Consider the following 23,268-nt stretch of genomic DNA (forward strand, 5'->3'; position numbering starts at 1 on the left):
AACTATGAGTCTAAGATTAATAAACAATTATTAGTTCATGACTGTTGTCTGACAACTTCTTTGGTAATTAGGAAGAAAGAGTTAATGAATTTACTCAGTGGCTTGTGCAGATCCTGATGGGAGGTTGGTAGTGTAAATGCTAATATAATCCAAACTGGTTGACGCAAGACAGTTCAGCAATCCAAATTTAGGCATCATTAATTCCTAGGCATAAACAGGATGGTAAACACCAGACAACTCCATGATGAGGAGTTAAGATGATGGGTTAAAAATGTGTCTGGTGGGCTTGGTGAATATTCTTGTCAGTATACTAATCCCAGTGTTCTTACAAAGCCAATTCTCTGACACACAAGGTTGTACTAACTGGACAAGCAGCAGGAAGTTTATTAGTGTTCTGTGCTGGTAAGTGGTGCCATTTTTTAAAAAGTCACCAAACCTCATGCCCATGTGTGGTCAGCCTTGAGTCTTTCCCTCAATTCTAGACTTAGATAAGTGGTGTGTATCCCGATTAGGTGAGTGTGCAGACAACAAAAACTCAATATATGTGGATTTTTCAATAGTTTGTTTTGGAGTCTCTGAGGCATGATGAAGGGTTTCCACATACGTTAGACACCTAAGCTGACCAAAGAAAATGCCATTGTACACAGGGGTTACATAGCTTACAATTTTTGCTCCCTTCTGTAGGAAAACATATGGACTCCACCTGGCAAATCAGAGAAAAAAGGTCACCTACCTAGTCTTGAAATCATGATTGGAAATCCATATTCTAACACTTCATGGCGATGCTTACCTGAGTAACAATGACTGAACCACCAGACAAGATTTTTTTTAAATTCTATTTTTAGTGCATTTTTATGCTCATCATGAGGGATTCAAGTGTTGGGGAATGGAACACTTTTCCATTTTGGACACCTTGTGCTAATATCAGAAATTGTTAGGTCAGGTGCAGCATGAGCCAGATACAGAGCAAAGCCCCTTCTCCTGTATCCAAAGAACAAAGTCTAACTCTAGGAAACCTTTAATGCTCTGGTCTGAACGCCAGCTACTGTTATGGCCCCTCTGACTGAAAATGTTAATTTGGTCTAAACGGAGGGCAATTTTGTAATTATTCTGGAGTAGATTCAAACCCACATACTTGGGGTGAATTCACTACATCAGCCAGATCCAATTTAAAACATGTGCCTGTGAAACATTTCAGGACAGAGAGTGAAGGGTTAAGCTTTTGAAACCGTTGCCTAAGGTAGGTATTACTCTTAACTTTTATTAAAGTATAAATAGTGTTTTCTAATAAAGGGCTTTGATGTCATGTACAATGTCATAAAAGACCAAGGTATTTGCAATTAAAGAATTGTAAAAAATAACCAAATATTTAATCTTATTTGAGTTCAGAAATGTAAATAGTTCTTTACTCCCAGTTTTAGGTGTCAGATCACAGTCCCAGTGTTTCATTGGTTTAAAAGAAATACTTGAGGAATACATTTCAAACTATTAAAATTTTATGGTTACTCATGGATTCAATAAATGTTTCAACACAAGGGGGAAAAAAATAACTGTGTTAAAGAGAGTGCTGAGGTCAAGGGACAATCATCAATTGATCCTACTCATGCTTGACAAGAAATGATTTAAACTGTTGAACTACATCATGGGCTGCTGTGGATGAATTGGTTGCCTCATCTTCATCTAGGAGGATGCTGCTAACTTTCTTAGACGTCAGAGTAATAAACCTCCATCTTAACTTCTGTAACCTCTCTCCCACTCCCACACAGTGATGCACTTTTCGATTTTATAGATATGCCTTTCCCCATAGTTAGGATCTCCTGTGCTTAGTTGCACGTGATAATCCATTTCTTCTGCTGCAGAAGGTCCAGCGCAAGGTATTTGACTCCGATCGGAGTATTATCTTGCCTTGCATCCAGAACATGGTGGTTTTCCATAATTGATATTTATAATTCCAGTCTGCAACAGACTCACCTTTTCTCAGGGTTGTTTCTGTAATGAAATGGGAAGGTCGTCTGTTCAAAATCCTTTCTTCTTCCTTCCCCCTTGGTTCTTCGAGTGAGGTCCCTCCGCCTCTGTCCCCTTGTTCCCCATTTGCCTGCCAGTGGTAACAATCTTTCACTATTTACCCACAGTAAATACTGGCTGCTCCTTTCGATGCTGCTCCCACTCACCACGCTGCTGCTGCTCCAGCTCTGCCAGGAAATGGTGGGCCCCACCCTCACCCTATTCCCCAGTCTCCCTAGGCCTGATCCCTAATCCTCCATCCCAGTCTTCCTCTCTCCCCAACCCCCAACCCCCATTCCCCAGTCTCCCACTCTCCAGGGCCCTCTTTCTCCTTTTTGTTCATCCCCCCCCCATTCCTCCCCCCCCCCCATTCTCCCCCCCCCCCAATTCCATCTCCCCCCCCCCATTCCATCTCCCCCCCCCCATTCCCATCTCCCCCCCCCCCATTCCATCTCCCCCCCCCCCATTCCCATCTCCCCCCCCCATTCCATCTCCCCCCCCCATTCCCATCTCCCCCCCCATTCCCATCTCCCCCCCCATTCCCATCTCCCCCCCCCATTCCCATCTCCCCCCCCATTCCCATCTCCCCCCCCATTCCCATCTCCCCCCCCATTCCCATCTCCCCCCCCATTCCCATCTCCCCCCCCATTCCCATCTCCCCCCCCATTCCCATCTCCCCCCCCATTCCCATCTCCCCCCCCATTCCCATCTCCCCCCCCATTCCCATCTCCCCCCCCATTCCCATCTCCCCCCCATTCCCATCTCCCCCCCCATTCCCATCTCCCCCCCCCATTCCAATCTCCCCCCCCCCATTCCCATCTCCCCCCCATTCCCATCTCCCCCCCCATTCCCATCTCCCCCCCCCCCAATCCCATCCTCCCCCCCCCATTCCCATCTCCCCCCCCCCCCCATTCCCATCTCCCCCCCCCCCCCAGTCCCATCTCCCCCCCCCCCCATTCCCCATCTCCCCCCCCCATTCCCATCTCCCCCCCTCCATTCCCAACTCCCCCCCCAATTCCCATCTCCCCCCCCCCATTCCCATCTCCCCCCCCCCATTTCCCATCTCCCCGCCCCATTCCCATCTCCCCCCCCATCCAAACTCCCCCCCCATTCCCATCTCCCCCCCCATTCCCATCACCCCCCCCATTCCATCTCCCCCCCCATTCCCATCTCCCCCCCCATTCCCATCTCCCCCCCCAATCCCATCTCCCCCCCCCATTCAATCTCCCCCCCCCCATTCCCATCTCCCCCCCCATTCCCATTCCCCCCCATTCCCATCTCCCCCCCCCCATTCCCATCTCCCCCCCCCATTCCCATCTCCCCCCCCCACCATTCCCATCATCTCCCCCCCCCCCCACTCCCATCCATCCCCCCCCCCATTCCCATCTCCCCCCCCCATTCCCATCTCCCCCCCCCATTCCCATCTCCCCCCCCCCATTCCATCTCCCCCCCACATTCCCATCTCCCCCCCCCATTCCACTCCCCCCCCCATTCCCATCTCCCCCTCCCCCCCATTCCCATCTCCCCCCCCCCCCATTCCCATCTCCCCCCCCCATCCACATCCTCCCCCCCCCCATTCCCATCTCCCCCCCCAATTCCCATCTCCCCCCCCAATTCCCATCTCCCCCCCCCAATTCCCATCTCCCCCCCCCCAATTCCCCATCTCCCCCCCCCCCCCAATTCCCATCTCCCCCCCCCCAATTCCCATCTCCCCCCCCCAATTCCCATCTCCCCCCCCCCCCCAATTCCATCTCCCCCCCCCCCAACATCACCCCCAATCCCATCTCCCCCCCCCCCAATTCCCATCTCCCCCCCCCCAATTCCCATCTCCCCCCCCCCCAATTCCCATCTCCCCCCCCCAATTCCCATCTCCCCCCCCCCAATTCCCATCTCCCCCCCCCCCCCAATTCCCATCTCCCCCCCCCCCCAATTCCATCTCCCCCCCCCCCCCAATTCCCATCTCCCCCCCCCCATTCCCATCTCCCCCCCCCCATTCCCATCTCCCCCCCCCCCATTCCCATCTCCCCCCCCCCATTCCCATCTCCCCCCCCCCCCCATCCATCTCCCCCCCCCCCCCATTCCCATCTCCCCCCCCCCCCATTCCCATCTCCCCCCCCCCCCCCATTCCCATCTCCCCCCCCCCCCCATTCCCATCTCCCCCCCCCCCCCCATTCCCATCTCCCCCCCCCCCCCCATTCCCATCTCCCCCCCCCCCCCCATTCCCATCTCCCCCCCCCCCATTCCCATCTCCCCCCCCCCCCCCATTCCCATCTCCCCCCCCCCCCCCCCCCATTCCATCTCCCCCCCCCCCCCCCATTCCCATCTCCCCCCCCCCCATTCCCATCTCCCCCCCCCCCCCCCCCCCCCCCATTCCCATCCCCATCCCTCCTTTCTTTTCTGCGCCCCCCCCCATCCCCGATCTCTCTCGCTCTCCCTCCCTATCCCTCTCCTGCCAAACCCCAATCCCCTGCCCCCTTTTCCCTGTTTTTTCTCTTCCAACCCAGCACCGCACCTCTCCCCGCTCCATGTCCTCTTCCACCTCCAGACTCTGAGCCTATCCTATTTCTGGTCATCCCTAAGCGGGAGCCAGCTCTCTGCGGCATTGGTGGGCTGGTTGATGTCACTAAGCTGGAGGCAGCCAGTTATGCTAGAATGGGAGGAGTGCTGCTGCAGCAAGAAATTTAAAGGGCTCCTGGGCTGCTAGCAGCAGTTCATGGAGATTCATGCTCCATCCGGGAGGGTTGAACTTAGTTTCCATGGTGCTGAAGTTTAGTGATTTCATCCATGTTGTACACCATTTTAGCAGATACCAATAAACAGTAACCAAGGAAGTAAAATACACACAATGATCTAAAAATACTTGCGCACTCTGCTTTTCATCTCACCATTTTACCAACAAATGCACATAAAGGTTAAAGTACACATGCGTACGCCATGCGAGTACGAGAATTGAGATCACATGCCCAACGATGGTGTCTGTTAGTTTTTTTTATTTACCAATTAAAAATGCAATTAACCATATCCAGGTTCCCAATTAGCCACATTTGGCTAGTGGATAATGTATTGGACAACATTGGTATAGGTCATTACCATACCAGGAGGTGCTTTTACCCATGGATCTATCAGGAATCTAGAATTACTAAATTTTAATTTAATTAATGTAACAGCTAATGGAGCAATTAGGCTGAGCATCTCATGATTATTACTGTAGAAGATTGGTTGATATTGTTAGAGTGGCTTTCCATTTGCAATGTTATTTGCAACTGTTTTAATTAGATTTGATTTTAAAAAGTGAAAATATTGGACTAATTAAATGTTTGAAATGTCTTAAATAGGTTCATTTCAACCATCAAATGAACTTATGCTGAAGTTCTACGGTTACTACAAGCAAGCGACCTTAGGCCCCTGCAACATCCCTAGGCCTGGCTTCTGGGATCCTGTTGGCAAATACAAATGGTGATGATACTTACTTTTCAATTACTGACTTAATTTATTGATGATGTAGAATTGTCTTGATGTCAATTACGTTGCCCTTGTCAACCTGAAGTTGGCTTTTCCACATGAATTCCTGTGCAAGTACAATATCAGTGATTGTAACATTGAGTCCATATAAGCATAAAATAAGGACAGCAATCCATTAACTGCAAAAATAGAACTTCGAGGACTTATTAAGTTGAAGCTGCTGGTACAGGTTTGATTTTTTTTCAAACTTTGCTGACTTATGCACTGATTATTTTTCCTAAAGCATGAATTATAATATGTGGGGTAAGAAAGGTTTTTACACTAGATTTTCTGACCGTGCCTGACTGGTTTGGGACTGTGAACTAGTCCCACCACAATTTAAGTTGAGGCCGCCCAGACTCCTTTTGCTGTAGAACCTATTCAGCCATTGGAGAAAGAGATTTTTCAACCCATCAGTCTGGTTTGAATCAGGCCTTTGAGATGGAGATACTGTTCTCCATGTTGTATGGCAAAGCACCGCATTAAAATACAACGGGACATAACCTTAAAATTAGAGCTAGGCCATTCAGGGTGGATGTTGCTTCGATTTCGCTAGATGTTCGAAAGATCAAACAAATTGGTTAGCAACCTTTCCTTTTAGGGTTCAAATGTAAGTTTGGGCTGAACAAACACACCGGCAACAGATTTTGCATACAAAGATTTATCTTCAATAAATGCTTAACAAACACCGTTCGTAGTTTAAAGTATAATTCCAAAATATAAGACTCACAACTTATATTGATATTACCCGATTTGGTCCAAGGTGATCAATCTCTGTCCAAACCTCTACGTAGGGTTTCTGTCCCCAGATCCCTGCTGTCAAGTGTTGCTCCTAGGTTCTCGCTGCTATCTGGAGTTTTTCCTCCTGGTTTATACTATCCTATAATCCGTCCCATCACCTTGATGACACATTTGTTCCCTTTTCCTGCGCCCTGATGATTAGTTTATCCTATTCTACAACCTGTCCCATCTCCTTGATTAGTTTACATCTTTCTTCATTCATTGACCCATTGTTTGTTAATTGGCGTCTGTAGTGACCTCACCCATGTCTGACGAGGTTACCTATGAGCCCTCTGTTTCAGAACATTACTGAACCTCTGCATTATTTATCCATTATCCCTTACACATGGTGAATCCTTCATTTTATTTCAGTTTCACACTACTTCTTCCATTTCCACAGGGGATGTCAAGATGCACTTCTTCACACAAAGGGTAGTGAAAATCTGGAACTCTTTCACCAGCTAGGTCAATTGAAAATTTCAAAACTGACCTTGATAGATTTTTGCTAGGTAAGGGCTATACAACCAAGGTGGGTAAATGGAGATAAGATACAGATCAGCCATAATCTAATTGAATGGCGGAACAGGCTCGAGGGGCTGAATGGCCTACTCCTAACCTATTCCTACGTTTTACCCTGAATTGTTACAACTGAAATATGTATCTCATTGTCATCTTGGGGGCAACTTTAACCCCTAAAAATGGGTGAGTTAGGGTGGGTGTGAGGTCAAAGTGACAGAAGTTGGAAGTGGGACCTCATCCCGGCTTCAGTGCGCCCGCTTCCAGGTTTAACCCAGGTGTGTTTGGATGTGCGTGCGCGCAACTGAAACCCGGAAGTCCAGTCCCCACTTAAAGGCGGGGGGCTGATTTTTAAAGGGACAATGTAGGTAATTGAAACACTTGAGGTACTTTATTTTTTGTGGATTCTGCAACAGAAACGGATTTAACTTCTCCTGCCCGTGTTTCCCATGGCTTCTAGAAGCTATTGAAATGGAGGTGAGATGCAGCAGAAGCTCATTTGGACTTTTAAACCTGTGATTGAGACATTTCAATAAAAGGTCAGGTATTACAGCTGGTCACTCAGTTCTCTCAGGCAATCGTTTGGCTGAGAGTTCTTGTCTTCAGACATATTTACCAACATTTTGGAGCCTCTCAAACTGACAAGATCAAGATGGGGGGTGCAATGGACCTATTCCACAGTACATCTGAGTAGAAGGAAAATCACCATCCAGGACAGGGATGACGTGCAGTTCTGGGATTTGCAGGTGCAAAAAGCAGAGGTGTGCAACACGGATCTGAAGAACAGCAGAGAGGGGACCAACACCAGGGGCGAGCTCGCAGGAGGCACTACTCACGTGAGAGGGTATACAGACAGAGACTGAGCTTCCTGGATCTCTCAGAGGAGCAGTGCCTACGCAGGCTCAAGTTGAGTCAGCAGATGGTCGCAGACATCTGCAGCCTCCTTCAGGAAGAGCTGCTTCCTACTGGCCACGCACTGCCCGTTACACTGAAGGTAACCACAGCACTGAATTTCTTTGGCCCTGGTTCCTTCCAGGGCTCCACCGGTGACATCTGCAAGATGTCTCAATTGTCAGCATACAAGTGTATAAGGTAGGTGACGGATGGATTGTTTGCCAGGGCGTCCGATTGTGTGAACTTCTTCCGCAATGACAACAGCCAGAATGAGTGGGCACTGGATTTTTCCCCTTTGACTGGCTTCTCACAGGTGCAAGATGCAATCGATTGCACACATGGCAATCAGAGGACCACCACGTGAACCAGCAGTATTTAACTGAAAGGGCTATCACTCCATCAGTGCGCAGCTGGTGTGTGATCACAAGAGATTTCTGCAGATGTGTGCCAGTTTCCCTGGCAGCTGTCATGATGCATTCAGTTTACACCAGTCAAACATTCCAGACCTCTTCCAGACGAGAGACAGACTTAAGGGCTGGCTCCTTGGGGACAAGGGATACCCCCTGAAAACGTGGATCATGACACCTGTGAGGAACCCCACCAAAGAAGCATAACAGCAATACAACCAGAGCCACGTGGCCACCAGGTGTGCCATTAAGCAAGCCATAGTCATGTTAAAGGTGCGCTTTAGTTGCCATGCTAGGTCTAGGGAAGTCCTTCAATACTCGCCAGCGAGGGTCTCCAGGATAATCATGGTGTGCTGCGTCCTGCACCACATTGCACAGCACAGAGGTTTAGATGTGGTCGAGGACGAAGGCGTTTCTCAATCTTCCTCTGTCGGTGGCAACATTAAGGAGGAGGATGACCAGGAGCATGAGCATGAGGATGAAGAGGAGGAGATGGAATATGGCAATGGTGCATGCATCGCTTGACCAGCCAGGCTCACTGTTGCCCAGGATGCAAGGGCTGCCCTCTTCTCTGAGGTTCTCATTATGATTTTCCAAAAGTAGAGTTCATTGACATACTCATGCCACCTGGCAAAATCATCACCACAACCACCAAAAGACCCCCTCTCCCTTTGCACAAAACAGTCCTTCCACTATGAATACAACCATTGCACAGCTGCCCAATGGGTGTTGCCATGGATTGGCAATGATCATGAAACAAATGAAAGGTCCACTTGAAAGTCTGGAGACAATAATCTAAAAGACTTGGAAGTGGTGATAATGAATACATTTTATGTGCCAACATAAAAAGAAATATAAATTACATCATCACATTTCTTCAAACGCCCTTGTGCATATCCTTGAAGAATCACAATTGCTTAAACTTGCGCTTTCTACTGCTTCTACGTGGTGCATCCCCTATAGCTTCAGCAGAGGTAGGGGCAGGGTGCTCACATCCCTGCATTGACTGCTGAGATGTTTTTGGCTTGCGACCTCTGGGATTTGGAGCCCATGAGGGCCCTGCCGAAGACTGTTCCACTTGCACCTGTGCAGGGGCAGACTTGGCCATCGGGAGAAGACTATTTCGGGTAATGGTTTGAGTTGGGGTGGTGATGGGTTCCCACTTCCATGTCCCCTTTCGCCACCATCCATCTCCTGGGCCAGTGCCACATCACTCCTACCATTCTGCTGGAGAGCAGCTTGGTAAGGATCAGTGATGCGTTGTAAGGCCACTGATAAGATCTGTCATCGCGTTGAAGGAGGCAACCATCTCCTGCACGGCTGTGGTCATGGCCTGCATAGATTCATTTGTGAGCCGTGCTTGAAGCTCGCTGGAGGTGGCCACTCTCTCTGGTGCACAGGCATTCTAGCATTTACCTGCAACAGCACTCCACTAATGCTGGAGTTGGACTCCTCCATCCTCTCTGCTATTATGGAGAGTTTGCGTGGCACATTTTCCAGTACCTCGCAAAGATGCAACTGTATCTCAATCATTCTCCTTCTCAACGATTGCCCCGGGGTTCAGCATTTGTGTCCAGCTGAGCAGAGCTTGGAGAAGAGTGCGCCTTCCAACACGGACCTCCACAGCTGCCCCTGCCACCAGTGTCTACTTGTGCTCACTTGTGACTTGTGAATCACCTAGTGACGACCCAACTATCTGTCTAATGAGCCACCGAAGTGCAAGTACCTGTGCTGGTGCATGGCTGCATATCCTGTGACGGTGCACCCTCGGAAGGAATGAGGAATTGTCATCATCCATATTAGCAGAAACTTCTTATAGGCTTGAAGGCCCTGGAAGACAAAAGAAAGCCAATGCTCATTAGTCTTGGCACAGTAACAATCTTGCCAATCTCCATACTCGGGCTTCTTATACTTCAGGCATCGATTAAATAAAGTCAGCATTTTTGTGAAATATGAGTTATCTTCTGTCACCAGCCATATGTGAGCTTCCAGTCTCTCCATCTCTGATTGAGGGGACCGCAGTTGTGCCACTTATCTCCATTGAATCCTCTTCCACTTCAGTTAATTCCACAATCTCTGGAGGTCCATTGCCAGTCCTTGCCCTCGCTTGCGTTTTGCGCTCTCTTCTACAAGGGGCATCTGAACATACCTGTGAGTGACTGAAGATGCCGTTTTCAGCCGATGGATGCAATGCATTGGATAAGGATGACTATTACAGATGCATCAGAGGTTAACTGTCACACAGATGCATCACATTGCATATGGATTAGGGTGAGTGTCAGTGTTGGGTTCATAAATGGGGAGATGAGCAAGTGCATAGCAAGTGAAAGATGGTTGCAGGTGACACTTAAGTGGGTGTGAGGAGTCTTGTGTTGGAGTACGCTTGCCAAGACAGAGTGATTTGTTGGGGGGGGGGGGGGTGTTGAACACAACAGGATGTGGGTGAATAAGCAAATATACTCACTTTTCTTGACCTGCTCAGGTAATTGAATCGCTTCCTGCACTGCAGCCAAGACCTGGGCACTGTGCTCCTGCTTACCTCCAGCCAAGCTTTTTTGGTGACAGAGAAGTTTCTTCCTGCTGTCCTTTGGAAAAATAACCTCCCTCTATTGTAAACAAATTAAATCAATTCATTTTCAAATTTTTTTGAAAACTTATTATTTCCAAGCTGTTTGAATCCTGTTGACATTTTTAAGCCACACGATTGGACCCCTCCTATCTCTCATCTACACGCTGTCGCTCGGCAACATCATCTGAAGACATGGCGTTAGGGTCCACGTGTATGTTGAGGACACCCATTATCACTTCTCTCGACCCCTCCATTGCCTCTGTGTTGTCAGCCTGCTTGTCTGATATCCAGTCCTGAATAAGCCACAATTTTCTCCCATTAAGCCATTGTCTTTGGCCCTTGCAACAAAATCCGTCCCCTTGCCACTGATTCCATCCCACTCCTAGCCACTGTCTTGGGCTGAACTAGACTTCTGCAACCATGGTATCCTATTTGATCCTGAGCTGAGCTTTTGACCCCATATCCTCTCCATCACCAAGATTGCCTACTTCCACTTCTGTAACATCTCCCGTTTTGTTATCTTCAGACTCGACTATTTCAATGCTCTCCTGGCTGGCCTCCCATCTTCCAGCCTCCATAAACTTATGCTCATCCAAAACACTGCTGCTTGTATCATAAATGCATCAAGTCTCGCTCACCCATCGCCATTTGTGCTCACTGACCTACAATGACTCCCAGTCCACCGACACCTCAAATTTAAAATTCTCATCCTCAGCTGTTGAGGCCATAAGTTCTGCAATTCTCTCCCTAAAGCCCTCTGCCTCTCAACTTCTCTCTCCTACAGAACGTTCGTTAAAACCTACCTCTTTGACCCACTCCAATTCTCCTACTTCGGTTCGGTGTCAGTTTTTGTCTGATTACGCTCCCCGCGGCGCCCCCCCCCCCCCCCCCCTCTCTCCTTATGGTGTTAGCTACTTGCTGGGATACACTTCAGTAGGCACTGTTTGTCTTCTAGTACCTTGCCCAAGTAGCCACCATTCGTGTATGTATGTCTGTACATCAGCATTGGCTCAGTGAAAACACTATTATTTCATAAATCAGTAGGTTATGAGTTTAAACCCCACTCCAGAGACTTGAGCACGTGAACTAGGCTAAAGCTGTAGTGCAGTACTGAGGGAGTGTTTCAATATTGGAGGTGCTATAGCTTCAGATGAGATGTTAAACTAAGGCCCCGTGGAACTATCCCTCAATGAACACAACTAAAAACAGATTATTTGATCATTGATCACGATGCTGTTTTTGGGGCCTTGCTGTGTGCAAATTGATTGTCTTATTTAGTTACATAACAAAAGTGACTGCATTTCAAAAGTAATTCATTGGCTGTGAAGGGCTTTCTGATATCCCGGGCTGGTTGGATAGCTCTTTTTTTGGCAGGCCCAGTCACGCTGGGCTCAATGGCCTCCTTCTTTCTGTGCTGTAAATTTCTATGATTCTCTCATCCCGAGGACATGAAAGACCCTGTATTAATGCAAATCCTTTCTTTCATGAGCCAAGCCCAATTCTGTCTTGCCAAAATCTCCACAAATGCGCACAAACAGCAAAGGTCACTGGGTAGAAATCAGGTGAGGGAACTCTGAAATTCTTTTCCCTCCTTCCCCAACCCAGGGCACATCAAGGTCAGTTGTGGCACCCTTATTGCCCTGCCTGAGATTAGCTAACTCAGCACAGATCAGAGATTGAACTGTCTTAACTAGGGAACTACAATATTATTTTTAATATTTGTTTTATAAAAAATTAAAATTTATTGATTCAATATTCCTTAATGAATATATAATCAAAAAGTAATTACTTTATTCTCATTACTGTCCAATATTATATATTTCAACATGTTCACTTAGTACTACTAAATAGCTATTAATTAACTCTTGTGAGGGATGTCGGCTAGAGAACAGAACATTCACCAATTATTATCAAGAATACCACACCCAGATGCTGAGAAACATCACAAACAGTTACCTCAGAAGAGCATCCTTTTTGATATGTGTGAATCTTACCATTTTTCAAATTAGCTATTGTAATGATCTGAGTGAAATCATTAAGTTAATGCCAGTTTTTGCTAAATTATGGATCTTTTATCTGCACGCATAGCTGGGTTAAGACTTTCTAAACTAATTTAATATAGTACTCTTACAGCTGGCAGAGAAGTGAGACTTTCGTCCAATCTCTCTGGGCTGGATTTACATTAGCCATAGAGGTTAAAGGACACGTGATGACCCACTATACTACCCAGTCCCCAATTTAGAACACTGATTAAAGTTAATTTGCAATAAGTGTTTTATAGCATTTCTTTATAAACTTTATTCAATCTATGCCAGCAAGAAGCCTTTATGCCATAACTGTAAACTCTGGCTGCCATCTATTACTTTGAAGCATGGAGAACTCTGGTCTAACTTAACTGCGCCACTCAACCTATTTTAAACTATACATGAAATTTCATTCGGATTGTCTCCCTAAGCCCATCAGCCCCAGCCACCTATTTAGTTACTGTGGTTTAAGCTGCACAAAATAATGGGGTAGAGTTTCCGCTTTGGGCGGAATCAGGAAAATGCACCTAAAATACACTTGAAATTGTGCTGATTTGGTTACAATTCATGTTTCGGCTAAAATTCATTTGTATAATTACAAACGTAAAATCTTCAATGAACTAGTGCAATCAGGCGGTGTAACAGAATGTAATCATTTTTTTCCATTAAAATGTATTCCTTGATGTAGTGAAGAGTGGTAACCTGGTGCAGCCTTATTAATACAGCTGAAAATGGGTTTATCATGAAAAATGAGCATTTTTTAACACAATCTTCCACCTGTGAGTAACCTGATTTAAAATCACTGAAAATGACTTCTTAAAAACTATACCGATCCATTTAATAGTTTCATTGGTGTACATTAGTCAATTTCTTACAAAATTAAATATTTTTTGGTATGAAGGAACTTTTAACATCAGCCTTCTAGTGCCTTTTGCATTCAAGAAAATGAGCGTAATTTGAAGAGCCTTGCCTAACGAGCACAATCGGTGGAATCTTGTAATTTTGACCTGGGGCATAGCCAGTTTTGTGGACGGAACCTGACCTGGCGAATTGAATCTTAAACCAGTGTAAAAAATCGCAGACAACATGAACGTAAGTGGTTTTGGGCATAACTCACATTTAAAATTCCCCGATCTTTTATGCAGGTTTGGCCAATTGCGCCCGGATTGCGCTGATACTACTGCCGTAAATGATTCGAAACTCTACCCCCAATGTGTTTTTAATTGATTTTAGTTAAGTTCTAAAATTTGTTTTAGTTACAATTGTTTTTTTTATATAACTCTTTCAATGGATTTAAAACCATGTTGATTTTAGCTTGGAGATCTTCATGGACATTTCTAATGCTTGTTTGTGGACTTGTAAGTTGTAACAGTTAGTCATTTTGACTTAAAAATGTGATGTGTATTGAATTATCTTTTTTGAAATAAATCATTCCATATCTTTAAATTGGTCATAACATTTCACTGATGTTGATTAGGTGATATGGGAAAAGGATTCCTTCCTAATAGTCGGCATGAATGAAAGATTCCTAGTTGATAGTACTTTAGAAGACGATTGTGATGTAGCAGCTGCATTTCTACAGTGCAAACACATAGTTGCTCAGAAGGTGAACTTCAACTAAATTTTCAGAGGTGACTGTTTATAGTTTGCCTGACTGTAAGTTCTCCAGTGCTATGGTCATTTACTGTTTGTGGTTTTAATGTTTCCTGCTGATTTCCATGTACTCATATTTTAGTAGCATTGGCAATCAGTTATGTAGAAAATGACAGGAAGCACCAAGCAGGTGCTTAATAATAGTTATTTTGTCTTTGTTCACCTCGCATTATTCAAGTCTGATGCAGGACTGAAATAAATCCACTAGATTGGTCTTTACTTTCAAGCAACATTAGTGTGCTTCAGTCCCTCTACAACCATTTATTGATCATTTGTTACATTCTTGCTACATTTCATCCTTTTGTTGTAATGTTGCAGCTCTTCATTCCCCCACTGGCTAGTCTTTCCCTGTATCAAAAGTCTATTATACTTTTTAGTAGGAAATTCTGGTTAAAATTCATGTAATTAGCAGGGTAGATAAAGGGGAACCAGTGGATGTAGTATATTTGGATTTTCAAAAGGCATTTGATAAGATGCCACCCAAGAGGTTGTTACACAAGATTAGGACTCATGGGATTGGGGGTAATATATTAGCATGGATTGAGAATTGGTTAATGAACAGAAAACAGAGGAGGAATAAACGGGTCATTTTCAGGTTGGCAGGTTGTAACTAGGGAGTGCTGCAAGGATCAGTGTTTGCTGACTATACAAAGCTAGATGGGAAAGTAAGCTGTGAGGAGGACGCAAAGAGACTGCAAAGGGATATAGATAGACAAGAAGGTAGTAGATGGAGCATAATGTGGGAAAATGTGAAATTATCCACTTTGGTAGGAAAAATAGAAAAGCAGAATATTTTTTAAAAGGTGAGAGACTAAGAAATGTTGGTAGTCAGAGGGATTTGGGTGTCCTTGTACATGAATCACAGGAAGTTAACATGCAAGTACAGCAAACAATTAGGAAGGCAAATGGTATGTTAGCCTTTATTGCAAGGGAGTTGAATTTTAAGAGTAAGGTGGTCTTGCTGCAATTATATAGGGCTCAGGTGAGACCACACCTGGAGCACTGTATACAGTTTTGGTCTCCTTACCTAAGGAAGTATATATTTGCCTTGGAGGTGGTGCAACAAAGGTTGACCAGATTGATTCCTGGGATGAGACGGTTGTCCTATGAGGAGAGGTTGAGCAGAATGGGCCTATACTCTTTGGAGCTTAGAAGAATGAGAGGTGATCTCATTGACACATATGAGATTCTAAGAGGGCTTGACAGGGCAAGTGCTGAGAGGATGTTTCCCCTGGCTAGAGAGTCTAGAACTAGGGGACATAGTCTCAGGAAAAGAGGTCGACCATTTAAGACTGAGTTAAGGAGGCATTTCTTCACTCAGAGGGTTGTGAATCTTTGGAATTCTCTACCCTAGAGGGCTGTGGATGCTCAGTCGTTGAGTATATTCTAAACTAGATTTTTGGACACTAAGGGAATCAAGGGACATGGGGATAGGGTGGGAAAATGGAGTTGAGGTAGAAAATCACCCATCATTTTATTGAATGGTAGAGTAGGCTCGAGGGGCCTCATGGCCTACTTCTTATGTTCTTATGTTACAGTTTTTCCTGTGGCAAAACCAGATTAGGCAAATTCTAAAAATTCACCATCCATTTACTGTGCTTAAAATATCTAGCACTAGACTCTTCAGACTGTTTAACCAGAAAAACTGAAGAAGCAGTAATACGCTGAAGTAAAATTAGAAAGAGGAAACTGCAATTTCATCAACTGGTTGAAACCAGCAGAATGGTGACTGTTAGTCCTTGTTTAAAAAAAAAAGTCAGTATGTTTCAAAAAAAATAGTTAGTGAGCTGTAATTACTTTAATGTTTTCATTTTTTTTGGTCTATTTCTGTTGAAGTTCAGGAAAAAAATTGTGTGCCCATGGTAACTTTAGAGAATTAAATTGGAGTTATTGACCCAGATTTTCCCCATGCAGCAAGATTCTGTGCCACTCGACAGATGCTAAATGGCGACGAAGCATTTATCTTCCGAGATGCATTGAAAATTGGTGAATCCCTGGCTATCATGCATCTCCAGATTCCACAGCAATGAAAGAAAGAGAGAACATGCATTTATACTGCACCTTTCATGACCTCAGGACGTCAAAGGAGTATTTTTGAAATGTAGTCACTGTTGTAATATAGGTAACACGGCAGCCACATTGCACGCAGCAGGGACCCACAAACAGCATTGAGATAATGACCAGATAATCTTTTTTTTTAGTCATGTTGGTTGTGGGATAAATATTGGCCAGGAGCCTGATCTTGGACAGAAATGATGGACCAAATGATGTCTTTCCGTGCTGTAAATTTCTGTTGTTCCCAGGGGAATGTCCGCTCCCTGAGAGGAGATGATTTTCAAGGACTGCAATATAAATTGTGAATATCATGTTGATTTTTTTTTCCCACCCATCAAAGACCTGGTCAGATGTCTTACCTGATAGTAGCCAAGCAAAGACAGGACTACTAAATTGAGAGGGGATTGACCACACCGTATTGGATGAAGTTCAGATAATAAACTAAAAGCCGGCAAATCCCCTGGACCTGATGGCATTTGTCATCGGGTTCTAAAAGAGGTGGCAGCAGAGATAGTGGATGCATTAGTTATGATCTTCCAAAATTCCCTAGGTTCTAGAGTGGTCTTAGCGAATTAGAAGGTAGCAAATGTAACACAGCTATTCAAGAAAGGAGGGAGAGAAAACGGGGAACTACAGGCCAGTGAGCCTAACTTCTGTAGTCGGGAAAATGCTGGAATCGATTATTAAGGAAGTGGTAACCGGGCATTTAGAAAATCATAATATGATTAGGCAGAGTAAACATGGCTTTATGAAAGAGAAATCGTGATTGACAAATTTATTAGAGTTTTGAGGGTGTAACTAGCAGGGTAGGTAAGGGGGAACCAGTAGATGCAGTATGTTTGGATTTTCAAAAGGCATTTGATAAGGTGCCACATATGTTATGCACGATAGACGCTCATGGGTTGGGGGTAATATATTAGCATGGATAGAGGATTACTTAATGGACAGAAAATAGAGAGTAGGAATAAACAGGTCTTTTTCAGGTTGGCAGGCTGTAACCAGTGGAGTGCCACAAGGATCAGTGCTTTATAGATATGTAATATAGATTTACAATCTATATTAATGACTCAGATGAAGGGGCCGAGTGTAATGTATCCAAGTTTGCTGATGATACAAAGCTAGGTGGGAAAGAAGCTGTGAGGAGGACACAGAGTCTGCAAAGGGATACATACAGGTTAAGTGAGTGGGCAAGAAGGCGGCAGATGGACTATAATGTGGGGAAATGTGAGGTTATTCATTTTGGTAGGAAGAATAGAAAAACAGAATATTTTTAAAATGGTGAGCAACTATTAAATGTTGGTGTCCAGAGAGATTTGGGTGTTCTCGTACAAGAAACATAGAAAGTTAGCAATTACGAAGGCAAATGGCGTGTTGGCCTTTATTACAAGAGTAAGGAAGTCCTGCTACAGTTGTACAGTGTCACACCTGGAGTACTGGGTACAGTTTTGGTCTCCTAATCTAAGGCAGGATATACTTGCCTTGGAGGCAGTGCAGCGAAGGTTCACTAGATTGATTCCTCCGGTGAGAGGGTTGTCCTTTGAGGAGAGAGTGAGTAGAATAGGCCTTTACTCTCTGGAGTTTGGAAGAATGAGAGGTGATCTCATTGAAACATTTAAGATTCTGAGGGGGCTTGACAGGATAGATGCTGAGAGGCTGTTTCTGTTGGCTGGAGAGTCTCGAACTGGGAGGCATAGATTCAGGATAAGGGGTCGGCCATTTAGGACTGAGATGAGGAATTTCTTCACTCAGAGGGTTGTGAATTTTCGGAATTCTCTACCCCAGAGGGCTGTGGATACTGAGTTGTTGAGTATATTCAAGGCTGAGATCAATAGATTTTTGGACTCTAGGGAAATCAAGGGATATGGGGATTGGGCGGGAAAATGGAGTTGAGGTTGAAGATGAGCCATGATCTGATCGAATGGCAGAGCAGGCTCGAGGGGCCGTATGGTCCACTCTTATTTCCTATGTTCTTAATTTCAAAGGCAAATATAGTGCATCCATCAAACACAGTTTGGAGCCAGGTGCAGAAGTAACTGAATAGACTTGACTAGACAGTGAAACTCTGCAAATCCTTCAATTTTCCCCCCACCTCTACCCTTCCTTTTGTGAAGGTGCTTACATGGCCTGAGGTCCAATTAGTGGAACAGACAGTTCTCAGGCACCTCAACCAAGCAGCCATTCTTCATGTGTAATCGTACATAGTGAGTGGTGCTTTGCGATTCAATTACAGAAGGCATCACAACCGTAGCCCAAGCCTGACCTCCATGCAGGCATTTTATAGTAGGTATTATTGGAAGCGGTGACCGATATTGCAGGGATGCTGAGGCCAACTTTAGTGGTATTACTGCTCTGGCTGAGATTAGTAGGAGTATTTTTTTATTCATTTGTGGGATGTGGGTGTCGCTGGCAAGGCCAGCATTTATTGCCCATCTCTAATTGCCCGGGCGAAGGTGGTGGTGAGCCGCCGCCTTGAACCGCTGCAGTCTGTTTGGTGAAGGTTCTCCCACAATGCTATTAGGAAGGGAGTTCCAGGATTTTGACCAAGCAACGATGAAGGAACGGCGATATATTTCCAAGTCGGGATGGTGTGTGACTTGGAGGGGAACGTGCAGGTGGTGGTGTTCCCATGTGCCTGCTGCCCTTATCCTTCTAGGTGGTAGAGGTTGCGGGTTTGGGACCTGCTGTCGAAGAAGCCTTGGCGAGTTGCTGCAGTGCATCCTGTGGATGGTACACACTGCAGCCACGGTGCATCGGTGGTGGATGGGGTGCTAATCAAGCGGGCTGCTTTGTCCTGGATGATGTCGAGCTTCTTGAGTGTTGTTGGAGCTGCACTCATCCAGGCAAGTGGAGAGTATTCCATCACACTCCTGATTTGTGCCTTGTAGACGGTGGAAAGGCTTTGGGGACTCAGGAGGTGCGTCACTCACCGCAGAATACCCAGCCTCTGAGCTGCTCTTGTAGCCACAGTATTTATATGGCTGGTTCAGTTAAGTTTCTGGACAATGGTGACCCCCAGGATGTTGATGGTGGGGGATTCGGCGATGTTAATGCCGTTGAATGTCAAGGGGAGGTGGTTAGGCTCTCTCTTGTTGGAGATGGTCATTGCCTGGTACTTGTCTGGTGCAAATGTTACTTGACACTTATCAGCCCAAGCCTGGATGTTGTCCAGGTCTTACTGCATGCAGGCACTGACTGCTTACTTACCTTAGGGGTTGCAAATGGAACTGAACCCTATGCAATCATCAGCGAACATCCCCATTTCTGACCTTATGATGGAGGGAAGGTCATTGATGAAGCAGCTGAAGATGGTTGGGCCTAGGAACTCCTGCAGCAATGTCCTGGGGCTGAGATGATTGGCCTCCAACAACCACTACCATCTTCCTTTATGCTAGGTATAACTCCAGCCACTAGCGAGTTTTCCCCCTGATTCCCATTGACTTCAATTTTACTAGGGTTCCTTGGTGCCACACTCAGTCAAATGCTGCCTTGATGTCAAGGACAGTCACTCTCACCTCACCTCTGGAATTCAGCTCTTTTGTCCATGTTTGGACCAAGACTGTAATGTGATCTGGAGCCGAGTGGTCCTGGCGGAACCCAAACTGAGCATCGGTGAGCAGGTTATTGGTGAATAAGTGCCGCTTGATAGCACTGTCGACGGCATCTTCCATCACTTTGCTGATGATTGAGAGTAGACTGATGGGGCGGTAATTGGCCGGATTGGATTTGTCCTGCTTTTTGTGGATAGGACACACCTGGGCAATTTTCCACATTGGCGGGTAGATGCCAGTGTTGTAGCTGTACTGGAACAGTTGGGCTAGAGGTGCAGCTAGTTCTGGAGCACAAGTCTTCAGCACTACAGCCGGGATGTTGTCGGGGCCCATAGCCTTTGCTGTATCCAGTGCACTCAGCCGTTTCTTGATATCACGTGGAGTGAATCGAATTGGCTGAAGACTGGCTTCTGTGATGGAGGGGATATTGGGAGGAGGCCGAGATGGATTATCCACTCGGCACTTCTGGCTGAAGATGGTTGCAAACGCTTCAGCCTTGTCTTTTGCACTCACGTGCTGGACTCCGCCATCATTGAGGTATGGGGATGTTCACAGAGCCTCCTCCTCCCCTGAGTTGTTTAATTGCCCACCACCATTCACAACTGGATGTGGCAGGACTGCAGAGCTTTGATCTGATCCGTTGGTTGTGGAATCGCTTGGCTCTGTCTATAGCATGTTGCTTCTGCTGTTTAGCATGCATGTGGTCCTGAGTTGTTGCTTCACCAGGTTGGCACCTCATTTTTAGGTACACCTGTTGTTGCTCCTGGCGTGCTCTTCTACACTCCTGATTGAACCAGGGTTGATCCCCTGGCTTGTTGGTATTGGTAGAGTGAGGAATATGCCAGGCCTTGAGGTTACAGATTGTGCTGGAATACAAATCTGCTGCTGCTGATGGCCCACAGTGCCTCATGGATGCCCAGTTTTGAGCTGCTAGATCTGTTCTGAATCTATCCCATTTAGCACGGTGATAGTGCCACACAACACGTTGGAAGGTGTCCTCAATGCAAAGACAGGACTTCGTCTCCACGAGGACTGTGCGGTGGTCACTCCTACCAATACTGTCATGGACAGATGCATCTGCGACAGCTAGATTGGTGAGGACGAGGTCAAGTAAGTTTTTCCCTCGTGTTGGTTCGCTCACCACCTGCCACAGGCCCAGTCCAGCAGCTATGTCCTTCAGAACTCGGCTAGTTCGATCAGTCGTGATGCTACCGAGCCACTCTTGCTGATGGACATTGAAGTCCCCCACCCAGAGTACATTATTGTGATTTGTAAGACTCTTCTAGGCGCAACACTGAGTACCAGATGTCTTGGAGAAAAGTTTCTCACTGTTCATTTAATCATTGTTCTATTTTTCCTGATTTTTTTTTTATGTTGGCTTTGTCACTAATATTAATTGTGCATACATTGTAAATGTTTTCCTTATCAATGCAACCTTGAGGCTTCTCCTCGTTACTCAGCTGGTTAATACAGCTGAGCTGCACAAACCAGCAAATTACCAGTTTGACTCCAGTCTTCACTGAGTCAGCTAATATCAGCTGGGGTTGCAGTAATGGTGCTGCAATTTGCCTCCACACCTGGGGTTAGGAAGAACATTTGTCATGGTTCCCACTGCTGATCAGTGACTTCTGTTCAGTGTACGTATATGAACAGGATTCAGTTCACTGTGATGCCTCTCACAATCCAACAGACTGCCTCCACTCGTCGTCTAGGCTTATACATGAATGGCCACTTGGACATGTTATCATAGGTGCCTGGTGATGGTGGAACCATACTCAAGCAAACAGTAAATGCCTTCTGGAGAGGGGGGAAAGAGGGGTTTGTTTAAGGTTTTGTTAAAGATGTTAGTTAAAGGATTTGATCATTACAAATGTTAAGTCAGTCTGTCTTGTTTTTTTGTTGGGTGGGAAATCTGTGCCATTTGAGAGCTGAGGTTGGAGAAGAGAAAAGAACAGAACTGACAAGTTATTTTGAAAAGTTGGGCGTTTCTCTTCTGTTGTCAGGCAAACAAAGTTCTGTTTCTAATTATCACTGTAAATCCTTTCCTCTGGGCTTTGAAAATTACGTTTGAGACTTGCCGTGTGTGGTTTAGCATGACTGGAGCCTGAAAATCAGTTTGCATTTTGTAATAAGTCATTAACAGAAACGCCTTCCTGTGTTTATTGTAGGGAGGCTTGGAATTCCCTGGGAGACATGTCCAAGGAAGAAGCCATGATTGCTTATGTTGAAGAAATGAAAAAGGTAAGATAAATTGTTGCTTACCACGGTGACTGATTACATCAGTGGTTTCCAAACTTTTCTTTCTGGAGGACTCTTGTAAATGTTGATACATCCCAGAGAACTTTAGTCTTAACTTCAGAAAGACTGTGTCTGTTATCCAAGGAAAAACAGTGATATTGCTGAGGAAAGCTGTTTTTAATAGTGTACAGCAACAGAAACAGCATTTTTTTTTATTCGTTCATTGGATGTGGGTGTTGCTGGCAAGGCCAGCATTTATTGCCCATCCCTAATTGCCCTTGAGAAGGTGGTGGTGAGCTGCCTTCTTGAACCGCTGCAGTCCGTGTCAATATGCCAATATGTCAACAAATAAAGAAACTGATGAGCTTGGGAATCTCCTGGGATCCAATTGTGGACTAGTTTAGAAAAAGTATAGAAAATCAGGAAATGGCAGACTTGCTAAATACTTACTTTGTTTCGGTCTTCACAGTCGAGGATGAGGATATAGTACCAGAGATACGAGGAACACTTAAAGTAAATCAAGGGAAGGAACTTATTAGATTTAATATAAGGAACAAAAAAATGGTAATGGAGAAAATAATGAGACTAAAGAGAGACAAATCTCCAGGACCTGATGGTTTCTACCCCAGGATACTAAAAGAAGTAGGTGAGGAAATTGTAGATGCTTCTGTCGTGATCTTCCAAAACGCTCTTGACTCAGGAATTGTCCCCTTGGATTGGAAAATTGCCAGTGTCACTCCATTATTTAAGAAGGGTAGAAGAGATAAACTAGGAAATTATAGGCCTGTTAGTCTAATGTCTGTTGTGGGGAAGTCACTAAATCTGTTATTAGGGACAGAGTGACTGAGTACTTGGACGAACTTGAACTGATGAGAGAGAGTAAAGGGTAAGTCTTGCCTAAAGTACCTAGTTGAATTTTTTGAGGATGTAACTAACATGGTAGATAAGGGAGTGTCCATGTTTGTACAGACTTCTAGCAGGCATTTGATAAGGTTCCACAAAAGAGACTGAACAAAAATGAGAGTGCATGGAATTGGAAGCAACCTATTAACATCGGTAGGGATTTGGTTAGGAGGTAG

At 45.5% G+C, this 23,268-nt stretch overlaps 1 protein-coding gene across 2 annotated transcripts in view; it reads left to right on the forward strand.

Annotated features, from left to right (window-relative positions):
• Positions 1-23,268, forward strand: part of acbd5a (acyl-CoA binding domain containing 5a) — a 93,150-nt gene that overhangs the window by 2,767 nt on the left and 67,115 nt on the right. For both annotated transcript variants that reach the window (XM_068007160.1, XM_068007161.1), the window contains exons 2-3: positions 5,340-5,460; positions 22,120-22,192. In XM_068007160.1, coding sequence (XP_067863261.1) covers positions 5,340-5,460; positions 22,120-22,192 — 194 coding nt within the window. The remainder of the gene's footprint in view (positions 1-5,339; positions 5,461-22,119; positions 22,193-23,268) is intronic.

Source organism: Heptranchias perlo, chromosome 2, assembly GCF_035084215.1.
Source record: "Heptranchias perlo isolate sHepPer1 chromosome 2, sHepPer1.hap1, whole genome shotgun sequence".
Lineage (NCBI taxonomy): Eukaryota > Metazoa > Chordata > Chondrichthyes > Hexanchiformes > Hexanchidae > Heptranchias > Heptranchias perlo.